Source organism: Elephas maximus, chromosome 7 (genome assembly GCF_024166365.1).
Source record: "Elephas maximus indicus isolate mEleMax1 chromosome 7, mEleMax1 primary haplotype, whole genome shotgun sequence".
NCBI classification, from domain to species: domain Eukaryota; kingdom Metazoa; phylum Chordata; class Mammalia; order Proboscidea; family Elephantidae; genus Elephas; species Elephas maximus.
The window spans coordinates 130,755,388-130,777,465 of NC_064825.1; the positions used below are offsets into that span (position 1 = coordinate 130,755,388).

The 22,078-nt window shown below is 58.0% G+C and overlaps 1 protein-coding gene across 5 annotated transcripts; it reads left to right on the forward strand.

Annotated features, from left to right (window-relative positions):
* The first annotated feature begins 1,102 nt into the window (after window positions 1-1,102).
* Window positions 1,103-21,914, forward strand: ALDH3B1 (aldehyde dehydrogenase 3 family member B1). 5 transcript variants are annotated; one of them, XR_007518291.1, is made up of 11 exons: window positions 1,103-1,202; window positions 6,409-6,571; window positions 10,667-10,777; window positions 10,912-11,032; window positions 11,975-12,060; window positions 12,595-12,676; window positions 14,774-15,160; window positions 15,910-16,076; window positions 16,722-16,966; window positions 17,554-17,639; window positions 19,995-20,070. XR_007518291.1 is itself a non-coding variant. In XM_049892688.1 (10 exons), the coding sequence occupies exons 2-10, from the start codon at window positions 6,410-6,412 to the stop codon at window positions 21,822-21,824; spliced, it is 1,410 nt and encodes a 469-aa protein (XP_049748645.1). In that variant the 5' UTR covers window positions 1,103-1,202; window position 6,409; the 3' UTR covers window positions 21,825-21,914. The 5 variants fall into 5 exon arrangements, 4 of the variants coding, with proteins under 4 accessions (XP_049748645.1, XP_049748648.1, XP_049748646.1 ...); XM_049892688.1 differs by lacking the exons at window positions 16,722-16,966; window positions 17,554-17,639 and adding an exon at window positions 21,631-21,914 and having other exon boundaries at window positions 19,995-20,094; XM_049892689.1 differs by lacking the exons at window positions 16,722-16,966; window positions 17,554-17,639 and adding an exon at window positions 21,631-21,914 and having other exon boundaries at window positions 1,168-1,202; window positions 6,406-6,571; window positions 19,995-20,094.
* The last annotated feature ends 164 nt before the right edge of the window (window positions 21,915-22,078 follow it).

A 22,078-nucleotide genomic window follows, 5' to 3' on the forward strand; every position in this document is an offset into this window, starting at 1 on the left:
GATGGCACAAAGGATGTTTCTCCCCCACACCTGTAACCTAATAACACACCTGTCTGTCACCAGCAGCTGCTCAGGAATCATCCCCCTTTGTGCTGGCTCTGACAGGTGTGTCCAAGGTGGGGGCAGGGGAGGCAGGTGACAGGTCCCCTTGCTGCCAGCCTGGGTACAGCTCGGGCATTGAGGAGGAACGGATCGCAGGGACCACCACAGTGACACTTACCATCATGACTACTGTCACAGAGGGTGGGGCGGTGCTTAGCCCTGGGAGGTGGAGCAAACACCTGGGGTTGAACACAGTCCCTGTTGAGAAGTGAGGCAAGTCTGGTGGGGATGCCAGCCCTGCCACTCATGCTTCATGTGGCCAAGTCTTGTCCCATGTCTTGCATCCGTTTCCTCAATTGTAAAATGTTAGGTTTCTGGTTGACAGGCCCCGTGAGTGGGGTGGTGTGTGGGACGGTGTTGTGGATGACCGGTCAGTGAGTGGAATAGTGGGTGAATGGTGGTGATGGTGATAGGCCCCGTGAGTGGGTGGGACAGTGGTGATGGTGACAGGTCCCATAAGTGGGGCAGTGGGTGGGACGGTGGTGTGGATGACGGGTCAGTGACTGGGGTGGTGGGTGGGACAGTGGTGTGGACGTCGGGTCTGGGGTGGAGGTGATGAGGCAGAGGTGTGGAGGGTGGGAAGCAAGGTGGCGGATCCCAAGGTTGCATTTCAGACTGCAGCTATCTTTGGGCCTGGCCTCTTCTTTCTGCAGATGGGGAAACTGAGGCTCAGAGAGAAGACCTCAAGAGGAGTCAGGGTTGGGAGAGCAAGGCCTCCCCTGTCATTGCAGGCTCTTGGCCTCCCCCTCCCCCACCCCGACACTGGGATCTCCAGGACCACACTCCTGGACCTTCCTCATAGGCTGTGCCCCTCAGCTCGGCTCCTAGAGACCTGCTGTGTGGCCCTGGACTGGTGCCAGCCTTCCCTGGGCCACCACCTCCTTCTCTGGGGGCTCTAGTGGCAAGAGAGGATCTGAAGACCCTGAGCGAGGTGGTGTCAAAACCTTGTTCTTCAGGCTCCAGCCGGCCCACAGCTGCGGTCAGGCATGGGGCCAGGGTGGCCCCACCCCAGGGGCCGGCCCAGACTTGCCATTTCATAAAGGCTGGGCAGCCGGGCAGAGCAGGGTGGCCAGGAGGAAGAGCAGTTTGTCAAGGCTCAGGTACGGCATCCCGGGGAGGCCAGGCTTCCCGCGACATGGTGGGTGAGCGGCTGGGGCCAGGGACCCTGGCAGGCTTGGGGACTCGGGTTACTGGGCCGTCCCAGCGGGCCAGGCCATTGGCAGCCTCACACACAGACCCGCCTTGTCCTCCCAGAGCTCATCCGCCTGCCCCGGGAGAAAGCGGAAGGAGGAAGGGACTTCCCTTTGCCTGAGCAAAGAGGGCTAGAGACCAAGGGCCCGGGAGAGGCACGGGGTCCCTGGGAGCACCCTCGCTTTGCCCCAGCCGGCTGTCATGCCCTCACCTTACTGGGGTCACTGGGCATCCTTTAAGGAGCTGAGGGGTCCAGCTCTGGAGCCTCCCATCCTTGGATGGGTCAAGCACCCTCTCAGGCAGCAGATGGCTCTCAGGCACCTGCTGCCAACTCTGGGACTGGGGCCCCACAGCGAACGGGTCTGGGAGATAATTGTTCTTGGCAATGGGCTTTGCCAGGGCCCAGGGAAGGAGGGCCCAGCAGCCCTTCCCTGCCTCGATCCATAAGGCAGTCTCATGAGAGGGACCTTGCCGGGATCAGGGAGTGTGCAGCGTACCCTGCACCTGGCCTCCCGCAGGGAGGGGCTGGGGCTTGGCTCTGCCCACGAGCTGCACTGGTCCCCACACTCCGCAGACCCCATGGGCAAGCGGACTACTGCCCTGAGCTTCGGGAGACCTGTGCAAACCCAGGTAAAGGCTAAATGGCAGGAGATTAGAATGGGAGACACTGAATGATCGGGACCTGTGGGGTTCTTGGAGGCTGGCCCAGTGACACCCCCACATTCTGGCAGCCCTGATGGGGGCCCCTAGGCCCTCAGACCACCCTGTTCACCTCCGCCACCTTTGCTGGCTCCATATTCCGGCCCCCTACCTGGATCTCAGGGTGATGTCCTCACCTCCCCTGGCACCCAGGCTGTCTGAAGCCTCCCACCCTAAAGGTCTCCTGGATAATGACCCCTTACAGCCATCAACACTGAGCACTTACGCAGCCTCGGGCCCATGCCCAGCACTTTAGGCAGCTCTATGCTGGGATTTTTAATCACCTCAAATGCATGCAAAAGCTGGACAATGAATAAGGAAGACCGAGGAAGAAGAACTGACGCCTTTGAGTAGTGGTGTTGGTGAAGAATACTGAATATATCCAATGGACTGCCAGAAGAATGAACAAATCTGTCTTGGAAAAAGTACAGCCAGAATGGTCCTTAGAAGCAAGGATGGTGAGACTTCATCTCACATACTTTGGACATGTTATCAGAAGGGACCAGTTCCTGGAGAAGGACATCATGCTTGGTAAAGTACAGGGTCAGCGAAAAAGAGGAAGGCCCTCAAAGAGATGGATTGACACAGTGGCTGCAACGATGGGCTCGAGCATAACAACGATTGAGAGCATGGCGCGGGACTGGGCAGTGTTTCGTTCTGTTGTACATAGGGTCGCTATGAATTGGAACCAACTCGACAGCACCTAACAACAACGTGCTGGAATTCTCCCAACAGCGCTATGGGGTAGCTACAGGTACCCAGGTACCAAAATCCATTGCTGTCAAGTCGATTCCAACTTGTAGTGAGCCTAGAGAACAGAGTAGAACTGCCCTGTAGGGTTTCCAAGGCTGTCATATCTTTTGGTTAGCAGCTGAGTGCTTAACCACTGTGCCACCTGGACTCCTCAGCAAAGATATCATCCCCATTTTACAGATGGGCAAAGTGAGCCACCAAGAGGCCAGGCGACCTGCCCAGGGTCTCCCAGTCAGTACATGGAGGATCTGGTATTCAAACCCAAGTGGCTGGGCTCCAAATTGCACCCTGCTGGGTGGATACTCTCGGAGGGCCCGTGGTGTAGACGAGGAGACTGGTGGCAGAAAGAAGGCAGAAACAGGCAGAGGCTTTCCTCTGGCAGGTGGGGAGTGAGAGAGATGCAGCGGCAGCCGTGCCACCGGAGGACCCATCAGCAGGGCCCCACCCCGAGGAGGAAGGGGCTTTGGCAGCAGTTAGTTCCCCATAATGCTTTGCGGCCAGCAGGCTTAAGAGCCAGCCCTTTCTCTCCTGTCCTGGATTCCACGTGACCCCCCTGGGCTTCAGCTTCCTTTGCTATAATAGGGGCACGGGACTAGGACCCACGCTGCACCCACGTCGCACCCACCTCAAGCTTCCGTGGTGGCGCAGTGCCTGCACAGGCAAGTGCCTAGGCGTCCCCAGGCCTGTGGCCTTGAAGAGAAGAGGCTGGTCCTCCCCGGCCCACAGGGCCCCCTTTCACCATCAGATGATTTAGCAGCTCCCACCCCTCCCACTCTCACCCAGAAGCAGCAGATCCAGGGCAGAAGCAGCTGAGCGAAGAGGTGAAACTGGGCAGCCCTAGCCTGCTGTGGGGGTCTGCATCCCAGAGACCCCTGGGCCCAGAGGCCCACTGGCATCCAGCGGCTCAGCCCGAGGAGGCAGAGATGGGTCTGCAGCCCTGCCTAGCCCAATGGGGGTTGGCTGGAATGTGGTAGATAGAAGCCAGGGGAGTAGAGTACAAACAGGGCAGCTTCTCCCTGGGTGGCACCTCCCTGCCCCCACCAACGTGCCCAGACAGGCCCTAGCTGTCCCTCCCCAGGGGACCGAGTGTGCTGTGGTCAGCCTGGGTTTCCAGGGTGAAGAAGCGGGGGGCCCGGGCCAGCCCTGACCTCTGTGCCTCAATCTTCAATGCTTTCAATGGCACAATGATGGTCCACTTGCTGGTTACAGGGGAAGTACCCCACAGGGTGAGTCTGGGGTGGGCATTTGACGAATGTCATCTGAGATCCTTATGAACTTACGCAGCATCAGACAGACCTGGTCCAGCCCTCATCCATGGGTCTGCAAGGGCTGCTCAGGTTCCTTGTGAGGACACAGACCCAGGGTCACCCTGATCTGCAAGAAGGTGGCCTTGCTGCTCCGCTGGCCTGTGTTGAGCCCAGCTCTTCCCTAACCCCTGTGAGCACTCCCTGGGACTTCTGACCAGCACACAGAGGGGCAATGCCAGGCCTTAGTGTTGGCCTTAGTGTTGCCAGGAGGGGCTGCTGGAAAGTTCTGTCCAGGCCCCCACCCCCTGCAAAGCTCCCCTGCCCATCACCTTGCCCACAAGTCCAGTTACATGTCTTGCATTTTTGTGGGTTCTTTAGAGACTCTTGTGAAAGTACCGAGTGCTGGGCAGGCAGGAGGGGGGCAGGCGTCATCTGCTGTCACATCCATTAGCAGAAGTCCGGGGGTGATAGCAGAACAGAGAAAGGAAGGAGGTGTAACTATTTGTTTGTTTAGTACTTGGAACCTAGTGAAGCGTCCAGCTGGCCTTTGTTGTTAACTGACCCCAGGCACAGTGGAACAAAACGCTCCTGGTCCTGTGCTGTCCCCATGATCTGTTGGGGATCTGACTGCTGTGATCTATAGAGTTTGCACTGGCTGATTTGGGGAAGTAGATTGCCAGGCCTTTCTTCCTAGTCCATCTTAGTCTGGAAAGCTGTTCAGCATCCTAGCAAAAAGAAAGCCTTCACCTACAGATGGGTAGTGGCTGCACGTGAGAAGCATTGGTCGGGAATCGAACCTGGGTCTTCATCATGGAAGGCAAGAGTGTTACCACTGAGCCACCACTGCCTCCGGCTGGCCATTATTGAGTACTCACTATACACCAGGCCCAATGCCACATGCTTTAAGCAGCATCATTTAATCCTTACAACCAGACCATAGAGACAGGGTGAGTGACTTGTCCAGGGTCACACAGCTGGTCAGAGGCAGGGCCAAGAGACAGGCCTAGGATGGAGTCTCAAGAGACACGGGCTCTGGGGTCTGGGTCTGCCCTGGCCAGCGCCCCAGGGGAGAGCCTGGGTGCCAGCTGGAGTTCTGAGAATGTCTCCTCTGCCCTCTCTGGGGGCCATAGTGCTTGTGCCGTGCCCTGAGACCTGTGGGGTGAGCTCAGCCCCAGCCCTGCGGACCCCTCCAGAAAACAGGGCCATGACAGTAAGGAGACTTAAGTAAGATAGCTGGCAGCCTTGGGACCTTAATGCTGACCCCTGGGCTCAGGCTGAAGGGTGTGGTCTCATCATTGACAAACACTCTGCCCGTTGGTGGTGGGTACTGTCATTGCCTGTGAACGGATGAGGAAATCCGGGCGTTGAGGCCTAAAGAAAAGTTAAGTAGGCAAAGGGGGGCTGCCTCACAGTCCAGTGGAGGGGCAGCGGGGAGGAGGTAGGGGGCCAGACAGAGGTAACCAGGCACTTATCACAGGGTGTGACCCAGTGTGGTGGGAGTAAAGCCAAGGGGGCAGGGGGCACTGTGAGTGTGTGTGTGTTTGTGTGTGTATATGTATGTGGGGGAGTAATCATGGCAGGGTGACTGGAGGAGGCAACAGATGAGCTGAGACCCGAAGGGAAGGGAGCCAGAGAGGGGGGAGGAAGGGCCCCGCTGGCAAGTCCTTGGCACCAGGCCGAGGAGTGAGTGCGTCGGAGAGCTCCACTGATGAGCCTCAGGTAAACATGAGGGCCCTGGGGAATATCTTGGCCCCCTGCCCTCTGCCAGGCCTGGCTGGTGACAGCATGGCGGCACAACTGCCCCCTAGCCCCTGCTGCTACCTTCCCCCCAACAACACTGCCACTAGGAGGTTGGAGTGATCCTTTCCCCACCTGCTGGGGAAGCTGAAGCAATGGGAGGGAAGGCCACTGCCCAGGTCACTCTGAGCCAGCCTGGCCGCCAGCGGGGGACAGGGAGGATGGGGTATTCTGTGTCTGGAATGTACCAAGGTGGTGGCTGTGGTGGCAGTTCGTGACCAGCCTCTTCCACTCCCTCTGCTGGTCAGATGCCTCCTGTTTACTCCAGGTTCAGGCCTGACAGCCACTCCATTGCCAAGAGGGATGGGGGAGTCCTTGGGGGACTGCTCAGCCCCATGGCTCAGGCTCACTTCTACATGCCTGCCTGCCTGCCCACCCTCAGGTGGTGGACTAGATGTCCCCTGGCCTATGTCCAGTCCCACGTGTGGCGGTGGCGGTGGGGAATCCATGTATGTGTGTGGGTGTGTCTTTGGGGGGATAGAGGCAGCCTTTGGTCCTTGTGCGGCCCACCACATGAGCCCCATGCATGCAGGTGGGGCGAGGTGCTGCAGACCCCAGGCCAGGTGGAGGCCCATGGAGGGTGGGTGGCCCTGAAGCCCACCCTGTTTCCACCCAGCAGGATGGACCCCTTTTCGGACACGCTGCGGCGGCTGCGGGAGGCCTTCAGGTCCGGGAGGACAAGAGCAGCCGAGTTCCGGGCCACGCAGCTCAAGGGCCTGGGCCGCTTCCTGCAGGAGAACAAGCAGCTTCTGCAGGACGCGCTGGCACAGGACCTGCACAAGGTGGGTGGGGCAGGGTGGGTGGGTGTGGCGCGGGGAGGGCAGCGGGCAGAGAATGGTGTGCACAGGCCCAGAGCTGAGGTGGAGGGGGGCTGGGAAAACTGCATCCTCCAGGAAGGAAACTGAAAGCCCATCCATCCTACTTCTTCCCTAGGCCAGAACCCGTTCTGCACCCATCATCCATCCGTCCATCCATCCATCCATCCATCCGCCCGCCCGCCCGCCCGTCCATCCATCATCCGTCCATCCATCTACCCATCCATTCACCCACCCACCCGTCCATCCACCCACCCATCCATCCATCCATCCAACTACTATTTATTGAGCACCTACTGTGTGCCAGATACGGTTCTAGGCTCTGGGGACACACCAGAGAAGAAAACAAAGTCCTTGTGCCCACGGAGTTGACCTTCTGGGTCAGTACAGTAAAAATAAAAAATTAGTCCCCCCTTATCTGAAGGTGATACATTCCAAGATCCCCTTGGAAGCCTGAAACCTTGGGTGGCACCAAACCCTATAGATACTATGTTCTGTCCTATGCGTACATACCTATGATTAAGTTTAATTTATAAATTAGGCACAGTAAGAGATTAACAGAAATAACTAATAAAATAGAACAATTATAACAACATACTGCAATAAAATTTATGTGAATGACTTAGCAGGAGGGCGTGAGATTTCATCATACTATGTACTCATTTAACCTTTTTGGACCACAGTTGACCATAGGTAATTGAAACCGCGGAAAGCGAAGCCTTGGATAAGGGAGAACTACCGTAAATAAGTCATTACATGCTATGTTGGGCAGTAGCAAGTGCCATGGAGAGACACTCCCTGTGCGAAGGGGAGAGAGGGGGCCCAGATGGGGATGCTGCTTCGTATGTGCCAGTCAGGGAAGCGCTGTCTGAGAAGCTGGTATCTGAGTAGAGACATGAAGGAGGAGAGCAAGGGAGCCATGTGGACATTGGGGAAAACAGCAAAGGGCATAGCATGTGCAAAGGCCCTGAGGCAGGAGGCATTTGGTGTGTTTGTGTTTGAGGTGCAGCAAGGAGGCTAGTGTGGCTGGAGCAGAAAGATAAAAAAGATGAGGTCTGGGGAAGTGGATCTGTAGGCTATGGCAGACTTCAGCTTCACTTGTGTGGGTGAATGTCATGGGTCTTTTCTGAGCCCTCAGGGCCTGGAAGCTCAGCCCTCCCAACTCCAACAGCAGCCATGGTGGACCCCCAAGAAACCCGCTTCCTTGTAGCCAGCCCCCACCCCTCAGCCAACAGGGCCCACCCACTTGGCTGCCCCCAGCTCCCCTTCTCTAGACGAAATGTCCCCTGCCCATACCTCAAGACCACAGTGTCCAGAGCCAGCCCTTGTACCCCACCAGCACCTAACCACCAGAACCCTCCAAGGGCCAGGCCTGTGGTTCTTTGCCATCTGTAAGAAGCTAATTTGATATTTAGCCCCCATGAGGAGCTGGCGGTACATGGCCCCTGCCAGTCAGCCCTTGACTCCAGGGGGCCAAGTGTCCCCCACTGGCTCACATTGATCCCATCTTTATCCCAAACCTGGGACTTCCCAGGAAGGGCCCGTGGCTTCCTAAGCCCCTGTGCGGGACTTCACGATGACCCCGGAATTGTGCCCGGCTATCCCGGGCCTGCTGTCTGGGCCCTCGCGTCCCCTACCCTGCCTGTCAGATACCTGTCCACCCCACCCAAGGACTGATGGAGACGAGGATGCCTGGGGGCCAGGCAGCCACTCGGGGGGTCTCCAGGGGCTGTGACTGCTCGACTGAAGCCATCCAGCCAAGTGTCCACCTCGTCTGGGGACCAGTCACAGTCACTGTACCATGAGGCTGGTAGCATCAGGGGTCGTGTGTCAGGGGCACCCCACTCCACAGGGACAGCACAGGGTGGTGGTGAGGACTTGTCCCAAGGACGTAGCCTTCCTGGTGCTGTCTGCTCCTTCTCACCGTGCCCCGGGCCCTCTGTTTACCAGGAAGTCCAGGGCACCTGAGAACCCTCATCTGCCATGTCTGGGTCCATCTGTCTCTCCATTTATGAAAACCAGGGTCCTGACCACCCTTTCCTTGGCTTTCCATGCCCAAGGGAATATCCCCTTCACTACACCTGGCCCAGGGCCCAGGTAGGGGACAAGCTGACTGTTCTCCCTCCCCGCCCCCTGTATCCCTGCCGCTTCCTACCTGCCAGCCCGTCCTCCTCTGTGGGACCAGACTTGACAGTTTATTTGGTCCTTTTCTCCCTTCTGCTCAGATTTCACCTCCTGCCCTCCCAACTAGTTTATGAGCCTCGTGCCAACCCTGGGTACTCAAGGCCCCAGATGCCAGCGGCCCCACAAAGGGACAGCAGCCCAGAAAATTCAATCTGGTCCCTCCCTCTGGTAACAGGCAGCATCAGCCCAGCACCTTCATGCAGTATCTCATTTAACCCCAACAGCCCTTCCAGGCAGGGGTGGCCACCATGCCCAGTTACCCCGCAATGAGTTTCAATAAAGGCACACACCCACAAATAGCAGAGCCAGGATTTGAACCTGGCTCAACGCAGCCCACTCTCCCATAGTCACGGCGTTCAGCTGGCCCAGACCTTCCCGTATACCCTTCCCAAACCTCACCAGGTCAGGGGTGGCTTACCAGGCGTGGTGGCCAAGCCACGTGCCTCCCTGGGTAAGAGTGTGGGTTGTGGACTCAGAAGGAGCTGAAAGTATGCTTGAAATGGGGTCAGCTCCTAGAAGCTCTGGGTGGGTGTGGCTTCTTCCTCTGAGGTCATGGCTCCCCCCCCCGCCCCATTTAACTGAGTGGCCCTGGCAGTGGCACCCCCCCATACCACTCCAGCACCCCTTGGTAGGGGGAGCTTGCACTGCGATGGCAGTATCTCAGGCAGGAAGACAGCTGCCCTGCGTCCCCCGGCACTGGTCTCCAGCGGCCTGCAGCCTGCTGACAAGTCACTCCTCCCTGGTTGGGGTGGGACAGGGCATCCAAGTGGCAGAGAGCAGGACAATGTCCCTATTGATTTCGCCTCCTCCTTACTCCAGCCTGGAGACCTGTGACCCCTGACCCCTGGCTGTGGGAACGATGCTGTGCCCTGTGCGGCTGCACCCTGCAGACCACCCTGCACGCAGCCGTGCCCAGGCAGTCCTGTGACAGCCGGAGTCCCATCCTGTCCCTGCTCCGCCTGGCCTGCCTGGCTCGTCACCTCTCCCCCTCTGCCTCAAGGCCTTTGCACAGGCCACGCCCTCTGCCCGGAATGTTCTGCCTCCACGTGTCCGCGGGCTCTCTCCTTTCTTCAGCTCTCTGCTCAAATGTCCCTGCACTCTACAGGCCCACACTGACCATCTCGTATAAAATAAAACAAACACACATGCACGCGCACACTCGGGCACACTCACAGACGTTCACTCGCGCTCACCTATGCACATTCACACCGCACACTCATGCATGCTCATACGTCCATGCACACACTCACACATGTATGCACACTCACACGCACATGCACACTCAGGCACACATGCTCATGTACTCCTGTGTCCGCTCACAATCCACTCGCACGCAGGCACAGTCATGCACTGACTTGCACATTCAGGCACTGATCACATCCATGCACACACTCGTGCGAGCACACCACACTTCTGCACAATCATCCACATTCACACTCCTGCATGCACGCACTCGCACACCCGCGCCCGCTCCTGCACCCACGCACTTGCACACTTGTGCACACTGGTGCACTCCCACACACTCAGGCAGTATTCACACACATGCTCACACTCACACACACAATCCGGCGGTCTCTGCGCCCTGCCCCTATATTAGGCTTCCACAGCACTTGTCCCGTCCCAGCAGGGCACTAGGCATCTCATCAGCAAGCTGACAGGCTGCTTCCCCAAGTGTCACCTGTGCAGGGCGGGGCAGGTGCCTGCCTGTGTTAGTCTCAGGCACAGCGTCTGCACGCAGGGGCACTCAGTGAATGCATGTGAAAGTGGAACTTGGTGTGAATGAGCGAATGACCACAGTGGCCTTGCCTGCACCCCTGGGGGCTGGCAGCCCCTACCCAGGGCTCCCGCCCACTGCCCTGCCCCTGCCCCTTCCCACAGTCAGCCTTCGAATCAGAGATATCCGAGATCGGAATCAGCCAGGGCGAGGTTAACCTGGCCCTCGGGAACCTGCGGGCCTGGATGAAGGACGAGAAAGTGCCCAAAAACCTGGTGAGTGAGCCTGGAGGGCTGGCGGACAGGGGGCTTCGGGGGCCGTTTGCTCCCCACCGAGCCTCTCTGTTGGGGGGAGGGGCCCCTGGGAGGCTCATCACTGCTCACCACCGTCTCCCCTGACCCTGGCCCAGGCCACACAGCTGGATTCAGCCTTCATCCGGAAGGAGCCCTTCGGCCTTGTCCTCATCATCGCCCCCTGGAACTACCCCCTGAACCTAACACTGGTGCCCCTGGTGGGTGCCCTCGCGGCAGGTGAGCAGAAGGCCTCTCCTCCCTCCTCATGGTTTTGGCCACGCAGAGGGCCAGTAAAAAGGGGAGGCTGGCACCAGGTGGCAGAGAAGCCTGGACCCCACCCCCAGGCTGTGTGGCCTTGGGCTGGTAACTTTACCCCTCTGGACCAGCTTTCTCATCTGAGCCAGGGTGAGGCTGGCACCTGCCTATAGGTATAAGGCCCGAATGATCCTCCTCTGAGCCTGGGTGAGGCTGACACATGCCCACAGGTGAGGCCTGAATGACCCTCCTCTGAGCCAGGGTGAGGCTGGCGCCTGCCTGCAGGTGTGAGGCCTGAATGAGCCTCCTCTGAGCGTGGGTGAGGCTGACACATGCAGACAGGTGAGGCCTGAATGACCCTCCTCTGAGCCACGGTGAGGCTGGCACCTTCCCATAGGTGAGGCCAGAATGATCCCCATTTGAGCCACAGTGAGGCTGGCACCTGCCTGCAGGTGAGGCCTGAATGACCCTCCTCTGAGCCAGGGTGAGGCTGGCGCCTGCCTGCAGGTGTGAGGCCTGAATGAGCCTCCTCTGAGCGTGGGTGAGGCTGACACATGCAGACAGGTGAGGCCTGAATGACCCTCCTCTGAGCCACGGTGAGGCTGGCACCTTCCCATAGGTGAGGCCAGAATGATCCCCATTTGAGCCACGGTGAGGCTGGCACCTGCCTGCAGGTGAGGCCTGAATGATCCTCACCTGAGCCTGGGTGAGGCTGGTATCTGCCTGCAGGTATGAGGCCTGAATGATCTTCCCCTGAGCCCAGGTGAAGCTGGCACTTGCCTGCAGGCGTAAGGCCTGAATGAAGGGATGCGAGGGTCCCGGGAGGGTGCCTATACCCCTCCCCTCTCTGCTCCCCACACTATGGTTCGAGGATCCCAGGAGTGGCCTACACCCCTCCCGTTTCCTTCCTGTCTGTACCTGCAGGCAACTGCGTGGTGCTGAAGCCCTCAGAGATTAGCAAGAACGTTGAGCGGGTCCTGGCCGAGGTGCTACCCCAATACCTGGACCAGGTGAGAATGATGGCAGGCAGAACAGAGCAGCACAGGGAACCCCCACCCCACTGGAGCCAGGCAGGGACAGATGCTGGCAGGGAAGGGCAGGAGCCTATGGGTCAGACCTGAGTTCCAACCTCAGTTCTGCCTCTCCCGAGCTGTGCAGCCTTGGCCAAGGCACCACCCTGTCAGCCTCAGTTTCCCTCTGAGTAAATTAGAGCAGAGTGATCACAGGTGCACCCTGAGGAGTGGGCCAGGACAGCCTGTCCCCTAGGCCCCCCGGCTCCTCACGCCTAGGCCTTTGTCTTTCGGCCAGCTCTGCTGGCCCTGGCCTCAGCCCTCCAGCCAGTCCCAACCTGCTGGGACTGTCTACCGTCTCCGCCCAGCAGCCTTGGGGAGTTCGCCACTGTCTACCCCAGCCACACCCAGCCCACCTAGAGCCCTGGTCACTCGGGTGTGGGCAGGCAAGGGGGAGTGGGGCCAGGCCAGGCTGGGGTAGCCCTAGGGCTCTCCAGCCGGGGGTCCCAGAGGAGGCTCTGCTGCCCCTTGCAGAGCTGCTTTGCCGTGGTGCTGGGTGGGCCCGAGGAGACGGGGCAGCTCCTGGAGAACAAGTTCGACTACATCTTCTTCACAGGTGAGGACAGCTGCAGCCCACCATGAGGGAGGTGGGTGCCAGAGAGAGGTGGTCTTGTCCCCAAACCTGAGAGAGGCCAGAGGCAGCAAGGCTGAAAGAGGACAGGAGACCCAGGCTAGGCCATGCCTGGTGGGTGCCTCGGGGCTCCACAAGCAGACTAGGGAGACACCCTGAGCCCCCAGGAAGGGCCACGTTCCATTCACTGGCCCAGCCCCACCCACCACAATTCCAGAATCCCTGAGACTCTAGCCAGGCCTGCTGTCCAGGCACTTATGCTGCGGCCCCGCTGCCCCCAGCCCTCCCACAGGCTGCAGACATGAAGGGTGGAAGCTGGGGGGGGGAGATGGGGGTACAAAGGGATGCAGGGTCCTGCCCAGGCAACCTGTCGCTGGGGTGGGAGCAGGCTGGATTTGCACCAACCCCTGGGGAGCGCTTGAGAGTCCGGTAGATCCCAGCAGCCACCTACCATCACCCTGCCATGTCCCTGCTGGCCAGATACCACCCAGCTTCAGGCGGCCAGGACAGAGATTCTAGAAGAGGTGATGGGTCCAAGGAGGCAGGAGGTCCTGCGGGAGAGAAGACGGGATGGGCAGAGGTCCCCGCCTCCTCTGACTTGGCACACCTTGTACCCATCACAGCAGAGGGCAGCACCAATTTTGCTTTCCTCTTCCCAGACCGAGCCCAGGAGAAGCGCAGCCTGGCTCCCTTGGCTGACGGGAGGATGATCATGGGGACAGAGGGGTGGGGTCCTCAGTGGTCGGAAAAAGGCGAACCCCACCCAGATTCCTGCGGGGGGGGGGCCCAGCCTGCCCCCAACCATCACTCCCTGCAGCCTGTGGTGGGCTTATCACCCACCCAGACAAGGCAAGACCCGAGGAAGCCAGCTTCCAGGCCAGGCACCCTCCTGGGCAGCTCATGCAGAGGCTACCTGACCCCCCGAAGCCTGCTGTGCCACCCCTCCCTTGATTCCTCCAGGCCTCAGTTTTCTCATCTGTAAAAGGGGGGTAACCCCTGAGATACAAGTCTGCCTTGTCGACAAATGAAATAATGCAGGAAGGTCTTTATCAAAGCTGGTCCTTGGGACCTTTCACTCATTCATTCATTTACTCATTCCTTCACCCCGTGAACGTTTGCTGAGAGTGTAAATTATACGCCAGGCACTGGGGTAAAGACAGGACCAGAAAGATCAGATTCTTGCCCCAGTGGCATTCACATTGTGAGGAGGGAGACAGACAGTAAGCAGAAATATTCTGAGACATGATCAGGCATGTCAGAAGCTGCCAAGTACCATCACCTTCCAGATCAGGGCAGAGTAGCAGGACGGAGCAGGGGGTAGAAGGTTTATTCAAAAGAAGCCAGAGGCCATGGTGAAGAACTGCCGGCCCCGAGGGGAGCGAGTGCGGTGGGGGAGCACGCAGTGAGAACAGAGAAGTGACCAGGCCTGAGGAGTCAGGGAGAGGGGGGAGGACAAGTCTCTGCAGGGCCAGGGCCTGGATCGGCTCAGCACGGGCCAGCCTGCTTAGAGTGGAGGGCCTGCAAGGACACGGAGGGATGGTGGTCAGGGTGGCAGGGCCCCCTGAGTTCCAATCAGAGAGAGGAGGGACCCACACATCAGCCAGGCTAAGAGCTGAACTCCAGCCTTGGGCAATAGGGAGCCACTGAAAGTCCTAGAGGAGAATGGAGAGGGGTGGGAGGCAGTGCAGGATTTAGGAGTCACCTGCAGGGGCAGCCCAGAATGTGAAGCAGAGAGATGGGCTAGGAGCTGAGGGGCTCACAAATTGCTAAGAAGGAGGGCCTCACAGGCAGCTTCTGGAAGGGGGCTGGGGGTCTGACCTGCTGCTGGCTTTTCACAGATTCAGGCTAGTTAGGGGTTGGTCTCTGGGGAGATGAGCAGGGTCCTGGGTGAGATGGGGGTAGGCTGGGATTTGAGCGCCTACCAGGGACTGTTCAGGAAAGGCAGGTTGGGGCTGGCTCCAATCCGGCTCAATTACCTGCCAGATAGGCTCAGGGCAAGGAGGGACCCCCTCGAGGGCCCAGGCCGTGGCCTCCGCCTGCTGTGCGTGGTGAAGGGCCATTCTGGTTCCTTTCTGCATTCAGGGAGCCCCCTCGTGGGCAAGATTGTCATGGCCGCCGCGGCCAAGCACCTGACTCCCGTCACCCTGGAGCTGGGGGGCAAGAACCCCTGCTACGTAGACGATGACTGCGACCCCCAGACCGTGGCCAACCGCGTGGTCTGGTTCCGCTGCTTCAACGCCGGCCAGACCTGCGTGGCCCCGGACTATGTCCTGTGCAGCCATGAGACGCAGGAGCGGCTGCTGCCTGCCATGCAGAGTGCCATCACCTGCTTCTACGGTGAGGACCCCAAAAGCTCCCCGGACCTGGGCCGCATCATCGGAGAGAAGCAGTTCCAGCGGGTGCAGGGCCTGCTGGGCTGTGGGCGCGTGGCCATCGGTGGCCAGAGCGACGAGAGCCAGCGCTACATTGGTGAGTCCTGCTGGTGGGGCCTAGGGGCGCAAGGGGAAAGGGGGTGCTGGGGGGCAGGGAATGCAGGGGGAGAAAGGAGGGTGCAGGGTCACAGGGTGGCTCTAGGGTCAAAGGGGGCACAGAAGGGGACAAGGGGGCGAAGGGTGGTGCAGGGGGCACAGAGGGGTGCAGGGGTGCAGGGTTACAGCAGGATGTGGGAGGACATAAGGGGACGCAGGGGCACAGGCTCAGGACGCAAAGGCCCTTGTGCACTGACAGACTCACAGCGGGCCACGCATCATCCAGAAACCTCGTGCCTGGGGCTCCCTCGGCCCTAGCTCCGAGATTTCCAATGCCTGCACACCCATCCTCTCAATTCTGACCCAACACTGCCCTGAGCACCTGCTGCTCTGGGTGACAGGGCTGACCCAGCCCCAGGCCCACCAGCCCCCCTGGGGCTGCCAACACTGATGCTGTCACCTAAGAGTCTGCATCTCCCAAGGACTGGACAACCCCAGTCAGGGCTGCTGTGGGCCTGGGAGCTCGGCTGTGGGACACGGCCCTCCCCGGAGCACCTTCAGCCTGGAGCCCCAGGTCCTGTGGCGGGCGGGGTCCTGTGGCCCTCGGCCCCCTGAGTCCCACGGTGGGTGGGGTTCCGTGACCCTCGGCCCCCTGGGCCCCACGGTGGGTGGGGTCCTGTGACCTTCGGCTCCCTGGGCCCCTTGGCGGGTGGGGTCTCCAGCCTGAGATGAATGCACCCTGTGCCGCAGCCCCCACAGTGCTGGTGGACGTGCAGGAGACGGAGCTGGTGATGCAGGAGGAGATCTTCGGGCCCATCCTGCCCATCGTGACTGTGCAGGGCCTGGCCGAGGCCGTGGACTTCATCACCCAGCGTGAGAAGCCCCTGGCGCTCTATGCCTTCTCCAACAACAGCCAGGTGCGGCTCCGGGGGGCAGGGCAGGGCTGGGCGGCAAGGGGTGGCAACAGCAGAGGTGTCTTTGGGGCCAGAGTGGACCCAGGTGGGATTTGGCCCCTCGGAGGCAGCCACAGGTATTCAGGGATAGTGGCCCTCTTGCCTCTGTCCCTGGCCTCCCCCAGAACAGCTGACCCAAAAACTGAGCCCCCAACAGTCTAGGCCAGGCTACCTTGGGCCTTTGGTGGGGCAGCTTGTCCAGGTCCAGGGTTCTCTTGAGGTCAACCCCAGCCCCTCTTCCTCACACGTCTCCCTGGTGGCCTCAGCACCCCTTCCTCAGTGCCTGGTTCATGGAAGGCATACATGGTGTGCTGCTGAGAGGCCACAACCAGGGTGTGTGACGAGAAAGCCAGGCTAGTGGGCCCGGCTCCCATCTGTCTCTGCCCTTCCGGCCTCCATCCTGCTCCAATCCACACCGGTGGGCGGCAGGCTGAGAACCCAGGGTGCACCTAGAGGTACCATCAGTCCCCCAGGCTCCTCCTTGAGCTCTTCTTTGTTTTTTGTTTATTGAGACGAAATCTACATAAAACCAATCATTTCAAAGAGAATGGTTCGGTGGCATTTAGTGAGTTCAAAATGCTGTACAAACGTCACTGCTGTTGTTGTTAGGTGCCATCGAGTTTGTTCCGACTCATGGTGACCCAACGTGCAACAGAATGAAACACTGCCTGGTCCTGCACCATCCTCACGGTCTGTTATTCTTCAGCTCGTTGTTGGAGCCTCTGTGTCAGTCCATTTCGTTGAAGGTCTTCCTCTTTTTTGCTGACCCTCGACTTTATTAGGCATGATGTCCTTCTCCAGGGACTGGTCCCTCCTGATAACATGTCCAAAGTATTATCGCAGTAAATATATAGGTAACGAATCATTTGCCATTTTTATAACTTTCCTGTGTACGGTTCACTGACGTTACGTTCAGCCATCACCATTTACCCTTCCCGAATGTCCCCTAAGCATTGGGTCTTCCTTTCCCCCTTCCTCCCACCCACCCTTGGTAACCACTAACAAACTCTGGTCTCCATAGACTTGCTTGTTCTAGATGGTTCCTACGGTGGTGGTTGTGTTGCTGGGTGCGTTGAGTTGATTCCCACTCACAGCAACCCCTTATGACAGAGTAGAGCTGCTGGGTGGATTCAAATCCTTAAGCTCCTGGTTAGCAGTCGAGGGCATATTTGCTGGACAACGTTTTCCTAATAAACCTTTTATTTTGGAAGAATTTTAGATTTACAGAAAAGTCACAAAGATAGTTCAGAGAGCTGCCATGTACCCCTCACCCAGCTCCCCCCATTTAAAAGTCCTACACAACCTTAGAAAGAGCCCTGGTGGCACACTGGTTAAGCACTCGGCTGCTAATTGGAAGGTCGGTAGTTCAACCCCACTAGACAGTCTGAGGGAGGAAGATGTGGCAGTCTGTTCCTGTAAAGATGACAGCCTTGTCCTATAGGGTCTCTAGGAGGCAGGATCGACTCGACGGCAACGGGAGCGGAACATAACCTTCGTGCATTTGCCAAAACTAAGAAACTGACACTGGTACGCTACTGCTAACTAAACCCCTGACTCAGCTGGGATTTTGCCTGTTCTTCCATTAATGTCCCCTTTCTGTTCCAAGATCCAATCCAGAGTACCCATTCCATTTAGCCGTTGTGTCTCCCCAGTCTCCTCGGATCCGGGGCAGTTTCTCTGCCTTCCCTTGTTCTTCGTGGCCTCAACAGTCTTGAGGACTGGCCCAGGTCTCCTGTAGAAAGTCCCGCATCTTGGCTTGTCTGTTTTCTCGTCATGATTAGGTAGGGCCCGTGGGTCTTTGAAAAGAAGACCACAGAGGTGAAAGACCCGCCTCTTGACATCACATGGGGTACTTGACATCCACACACCACGAGTGATGCTCACTCTTGTCACGTGGTTAAGGTGGTGTTTGCATGTGTCCCCGCTGCAAAGTGACAACTTTTTTCCCTTTCCGTACTCTATTCTTTGGAAGCCAGCCTGTAAGTCTAGGCCATCCTCAACGGGAGGGGCTGTAATTAAGCGCCATCTCCTAGAGGGCAGAACGTCTGCAGCTATCATTTGGAGTTCTGTAATGAAGCTTTCTCTCTGCGATCGATCGTTCATTTATGTCAGTGTGGACTCACGTATATTTATTTTATTTTATGAGTTCTAATTCCAACCAAAATGGGAAATTATCAAGTAAGCACATTAATGTCACGGGCAAGTAAAATTTTGCTGAAGATCATTCAAAAGCGGTTGCAGCAGTATATTGACAGGGAACTGCCAGAAATTCAGGTCAGATTCAGAAGAGGACATGGACCCAGGGATATCAGATGTCAGATGGATCCTGGCTGAAAGCAGAGAATACTAGAAGGATGTTTACCTGGGTTTTATTGACTATGCAAAGGCATTTGACTGTGTGGATCATAACAAAGTATGCATAACACTGCAAAGAATGGGAATTCCAGAACACTTAATTGCGCTCATGAGGAAACTTTACATAGATCAAGGGGCAGTTGTTCAGACAGAACGAGGGGATACTGTGTGGTTTAAAGTCAGGAAAGGTGTGCATCAGGGTTGTATCCTTTCACCATACTGTTCAATTTGTATTCTGAGCAAATAATCTGAGAAGCTGGACTATATGAAAAAGAACGGGGCATCAGGATTGGAGAAGACTCATTAACAACCTGTGTTATGATTGCTGAAAGTGAAAAGGACTTGGAGCACTTACTGATGAAGATTCAAAGACCACTGGCTTCAGTATGGATTGCACCTCAACATAAAGAAAATAAAAATCCTCACCACTGGACCAATGAGCCACATCATGGTAAATGGAGAAAAGATCAACAGCCATGGAAGCAGCAGTGAAGAAATCCAAAGACACTCTGCAGTGGGTAAATCTGCTGCAAAGGACCTCCATAAAGTGTTAAAAAGCAGAGATGTCACTTTGAAGACTAGGACGCGCCTAACCCAAGCCACAGTATTTCCAATTGCCTCGTATGCATGTGAAAGCTGGAAGACTGAAAAAGAATTGATGCCTTTGAATTACAGTGTTGGCAAAGAATATTGAATATACCATGGGCTGCCAGAAGAACGAATAAATCTGTCTTGGAAAAAGTACAGCCAGAATGTTCCTTAGAAGCAAGGATGGTGAGACTTCATCTCACATACTTTGGACATGTTATCAGAAGGGATCAGTCCCTGGAGAAGGACATCATGCTTGGTAAAGCAGACGGTCAGTGAAAAAGAGGAAGACCCTCAATGAGATGGGTTGACACAGTGGCTGCAACGATGGGCTCAAGCCTAATGATTGTGAGGATGGCGCAGGACTGGGCAGTGTTTCGTTCTGTTGTACGTAGGGTTGCTATAAGTTGGAATGGAGTTGACAGCACCTAACAACAATCCAAAACTTTGTTTTTTATTTTTTGCTCAAATTGTTCCAGCTCTGGCCACTGGGAGCTCTTCCAGGTTGGCTCCTGTCCTTTTTTTTTCTGGCCACTTCCTTACCTTCTAGCTCTACAAGGTGCTGCAGGCTTATCTTGTATAACATTTCCCTGCCCCTCCATGGAGACTCGGCAGGCTTGTCCCTCCCTTGGGGCCCCTCCCTGACGACCTGGCACTGCATCGCTGTCACTGCTCTGGCGTCCTGAGGCGACTGCTGGGCTCCCACCACCCCTGGGGCAGGAGTTGGACTACATGTGAGCAGATGCTCCGGGAACATGCCCCAGCGGCGGGGGGGCTTGGGGACAGGCTGCTATATGACCACACCCGCTCCGATGGGGGGCCTCAAAACCTTTGAGACAAGATCAGTGTTAACTGGGTTCACTCTGGCGCAGGCCCCAGGCCTGAGGGGGTCAGCATGGCCTGGGCAACCTCACAGCCTCACTGCTTCTTCTCGCCCAGGTCATCAAGCAGGTGCTGGCAGGAACCAGCAGCGGGGGCTTTTGTGGGAATGACGGCTTCATGCACATGACGCTCGCCACCCTGCCCTTCGGAGGAGTGGGTAGGTGGCAGGCTGCCGCCCTTCTGGGCACCATTAGCCCTTTTATTTATCTGCAGTAGTGTTGCTTGAATACACTGGGGCTACCTCAGGGTCCAGTAACAGCAGGGGAGGGCGCTCCCCCCCCATCTGCAGAACCTTCCAGACCTCTCTGTGCCATTATGCACCAAGGTGGACACCTTTTTTTTTTTTTACCACAAGTGTGACCACACAGTCCACACCGAGCTGGTACTTGTGGATTCTGCAGCGGCACACCCCCCCGTGGGGCCATTCGTGGCCCCTTCACCCCCTTCCTCAGTCAACTCTGGGTCTCAGACCACTGAAGCCAGGGCTTCTGCCCCTGCCCTGGGGGAGGCCAGTGAGTGGGGACCTCTCCCCCCGGGCAGGCCCCAACACAGCTGTGAAGGTACCCTTAGTTTCCTCCCACCAACACCCTGACAGGCTGTGTGGTCTGGGCTGCCCAATCTCCTCTAACACAACTTCCTCCTCAGGAAAACGGTCCAGGAACCTGTCCCCACTCAGCACCTTAGGAAACGACCAGCAGGCCCCGCAGGCTACCCCGTGTGGCCTGGACCCTCCCAGGAGAGCGGCCAGTGCCACACGGGTCCACACCAGGTGGAGGCTGGGCTGGACACTGCAGCTGCCCCAGCTGCCCCAGCTAGGAGGACAGGGCCCCGGGAGGTCCATCGCCACCCCATCCTCGTTTGGGTCCAGTCCCAGACCTGCCCATCCCACCCCCTCCTCCTCAAGCCAGGGGGTCTGCCTGGGGGCAAATCCAATCCTGCTTTTCCCCTCAAGAAACCTGCCATGGCTCCCAGGACCCTCAGGGTCAGGTCCAAGCCCTCAACTCAGCTTCCTGAGGCCGGCCTGGGTTTCTCTCCTACCCCACCCACCCACCCACTGCCCTATCACACAGAACTGGGTCCAGTCTCTACCATACCACGCCATCATCCATGTCTGGGCCTCTCTAGCCCCCACCCCTCTTCACCCAGCTAACCCTCATCCTCCAGCCTCACTGGCTCTGGGAAGCCCTCCCTCTCCACGACCCCCCCCCCACCCAGGCTGGGCCATGAGCACCTCTCCTGTATCCAGGCCAGAAATAGCTCCTTCTTTGTCTGCTCTCCATCCAGGTGCTGATGAGCACCCAAAGCGGAGCACCTGCTCTGTGTATGGGTCTCACCCTGCCTAACTCTCCCCATGTCCCTAGGAAGTGGGTGCCACTGTCACCGCAGGTCACAGAGGAGGAAACTGAGGCACACAGCAGAAAAGTCACTTGCCCGGGGTGATAAACAGCTAGTGTGAGGCAGAGTTGAGATTCAACCTGGGTAGGCTGGGGCCAAGCTCAAGCCCTGGGCCCATCTGCCATTCCTGCCCCAGTGCCTGCTGTCCACGTCGTCTCAGGACGGTCCCAGTGTACAGGGGGGAAAATCGAGATGGAAGGGGTGGGGTCACCCACCCGAGGCATGCTGTGGGTGACTATCCGAGCGTGGGTTCGGCTGCCCACTGAGGGCCTGATGCCATGTCCTGTGCTCTGTGCAGGTGCCAGTGGGATGGGCAGGTACCACGGCAAGTTCTCCTTCGACACCTTCTCCCACCACCGTGCCTGCCTGCTGCGTTCTCCCGGGATGGAGAAGGTCTATGCCATCCGCTACCCGCCCTACTCATCACGCAACCCAAGGGTGCTGCTGGCAGCCATGGAGACCCGGAGCTCCAGCTGCTGCACTCTGCTCTGAGCTGCCTCCGCACAGGCACCCAGGCACACGTCTAGGTCCTTTGGCTGGTGGAGACGGGCCTGGAGTCCACAAACAGGCCAAGACCAGGGCTGCCTCCTCCCCAGCTGCCCTCCAACTCAGTAACCCATCGCCCTCCCCCATGTTGGCCACCACGTCCTGGCAGAAGGCAGACAGACACAGGAACCTGAGACACCTGCTTTCCTGGGAGGGGACAGTAGAGGGGTCTCGGGATGTGGTCCAGGCTGCACCATGGA

Excerpts from the sequence above, each read along its gene's own strand:
- ALDH3B1 (XM_049892688.1), top strand. The coding sequence starts at position 6,410 with ATGGACCCCTTTTCGGACACGCTGCGGCGGCTGCGGGAGGCCTTCAGG. Across the intron at positions 10,778-10,911 it reads AGAAAGTGCCCAAAAACCTG|GCCACACAGCTGGATTCAGC; the intron begins GTGAGTGAGCCT and ends ACCCTGGCCCAG. Across the intron at positions 15,161-15,909 it reads CGAGAGCCAGCGCTACATTG|CCCCCACAGTGCTGGTGGAC; the intron begins GTGAGTCCTGCT and ends CCTGTGCCGCAG.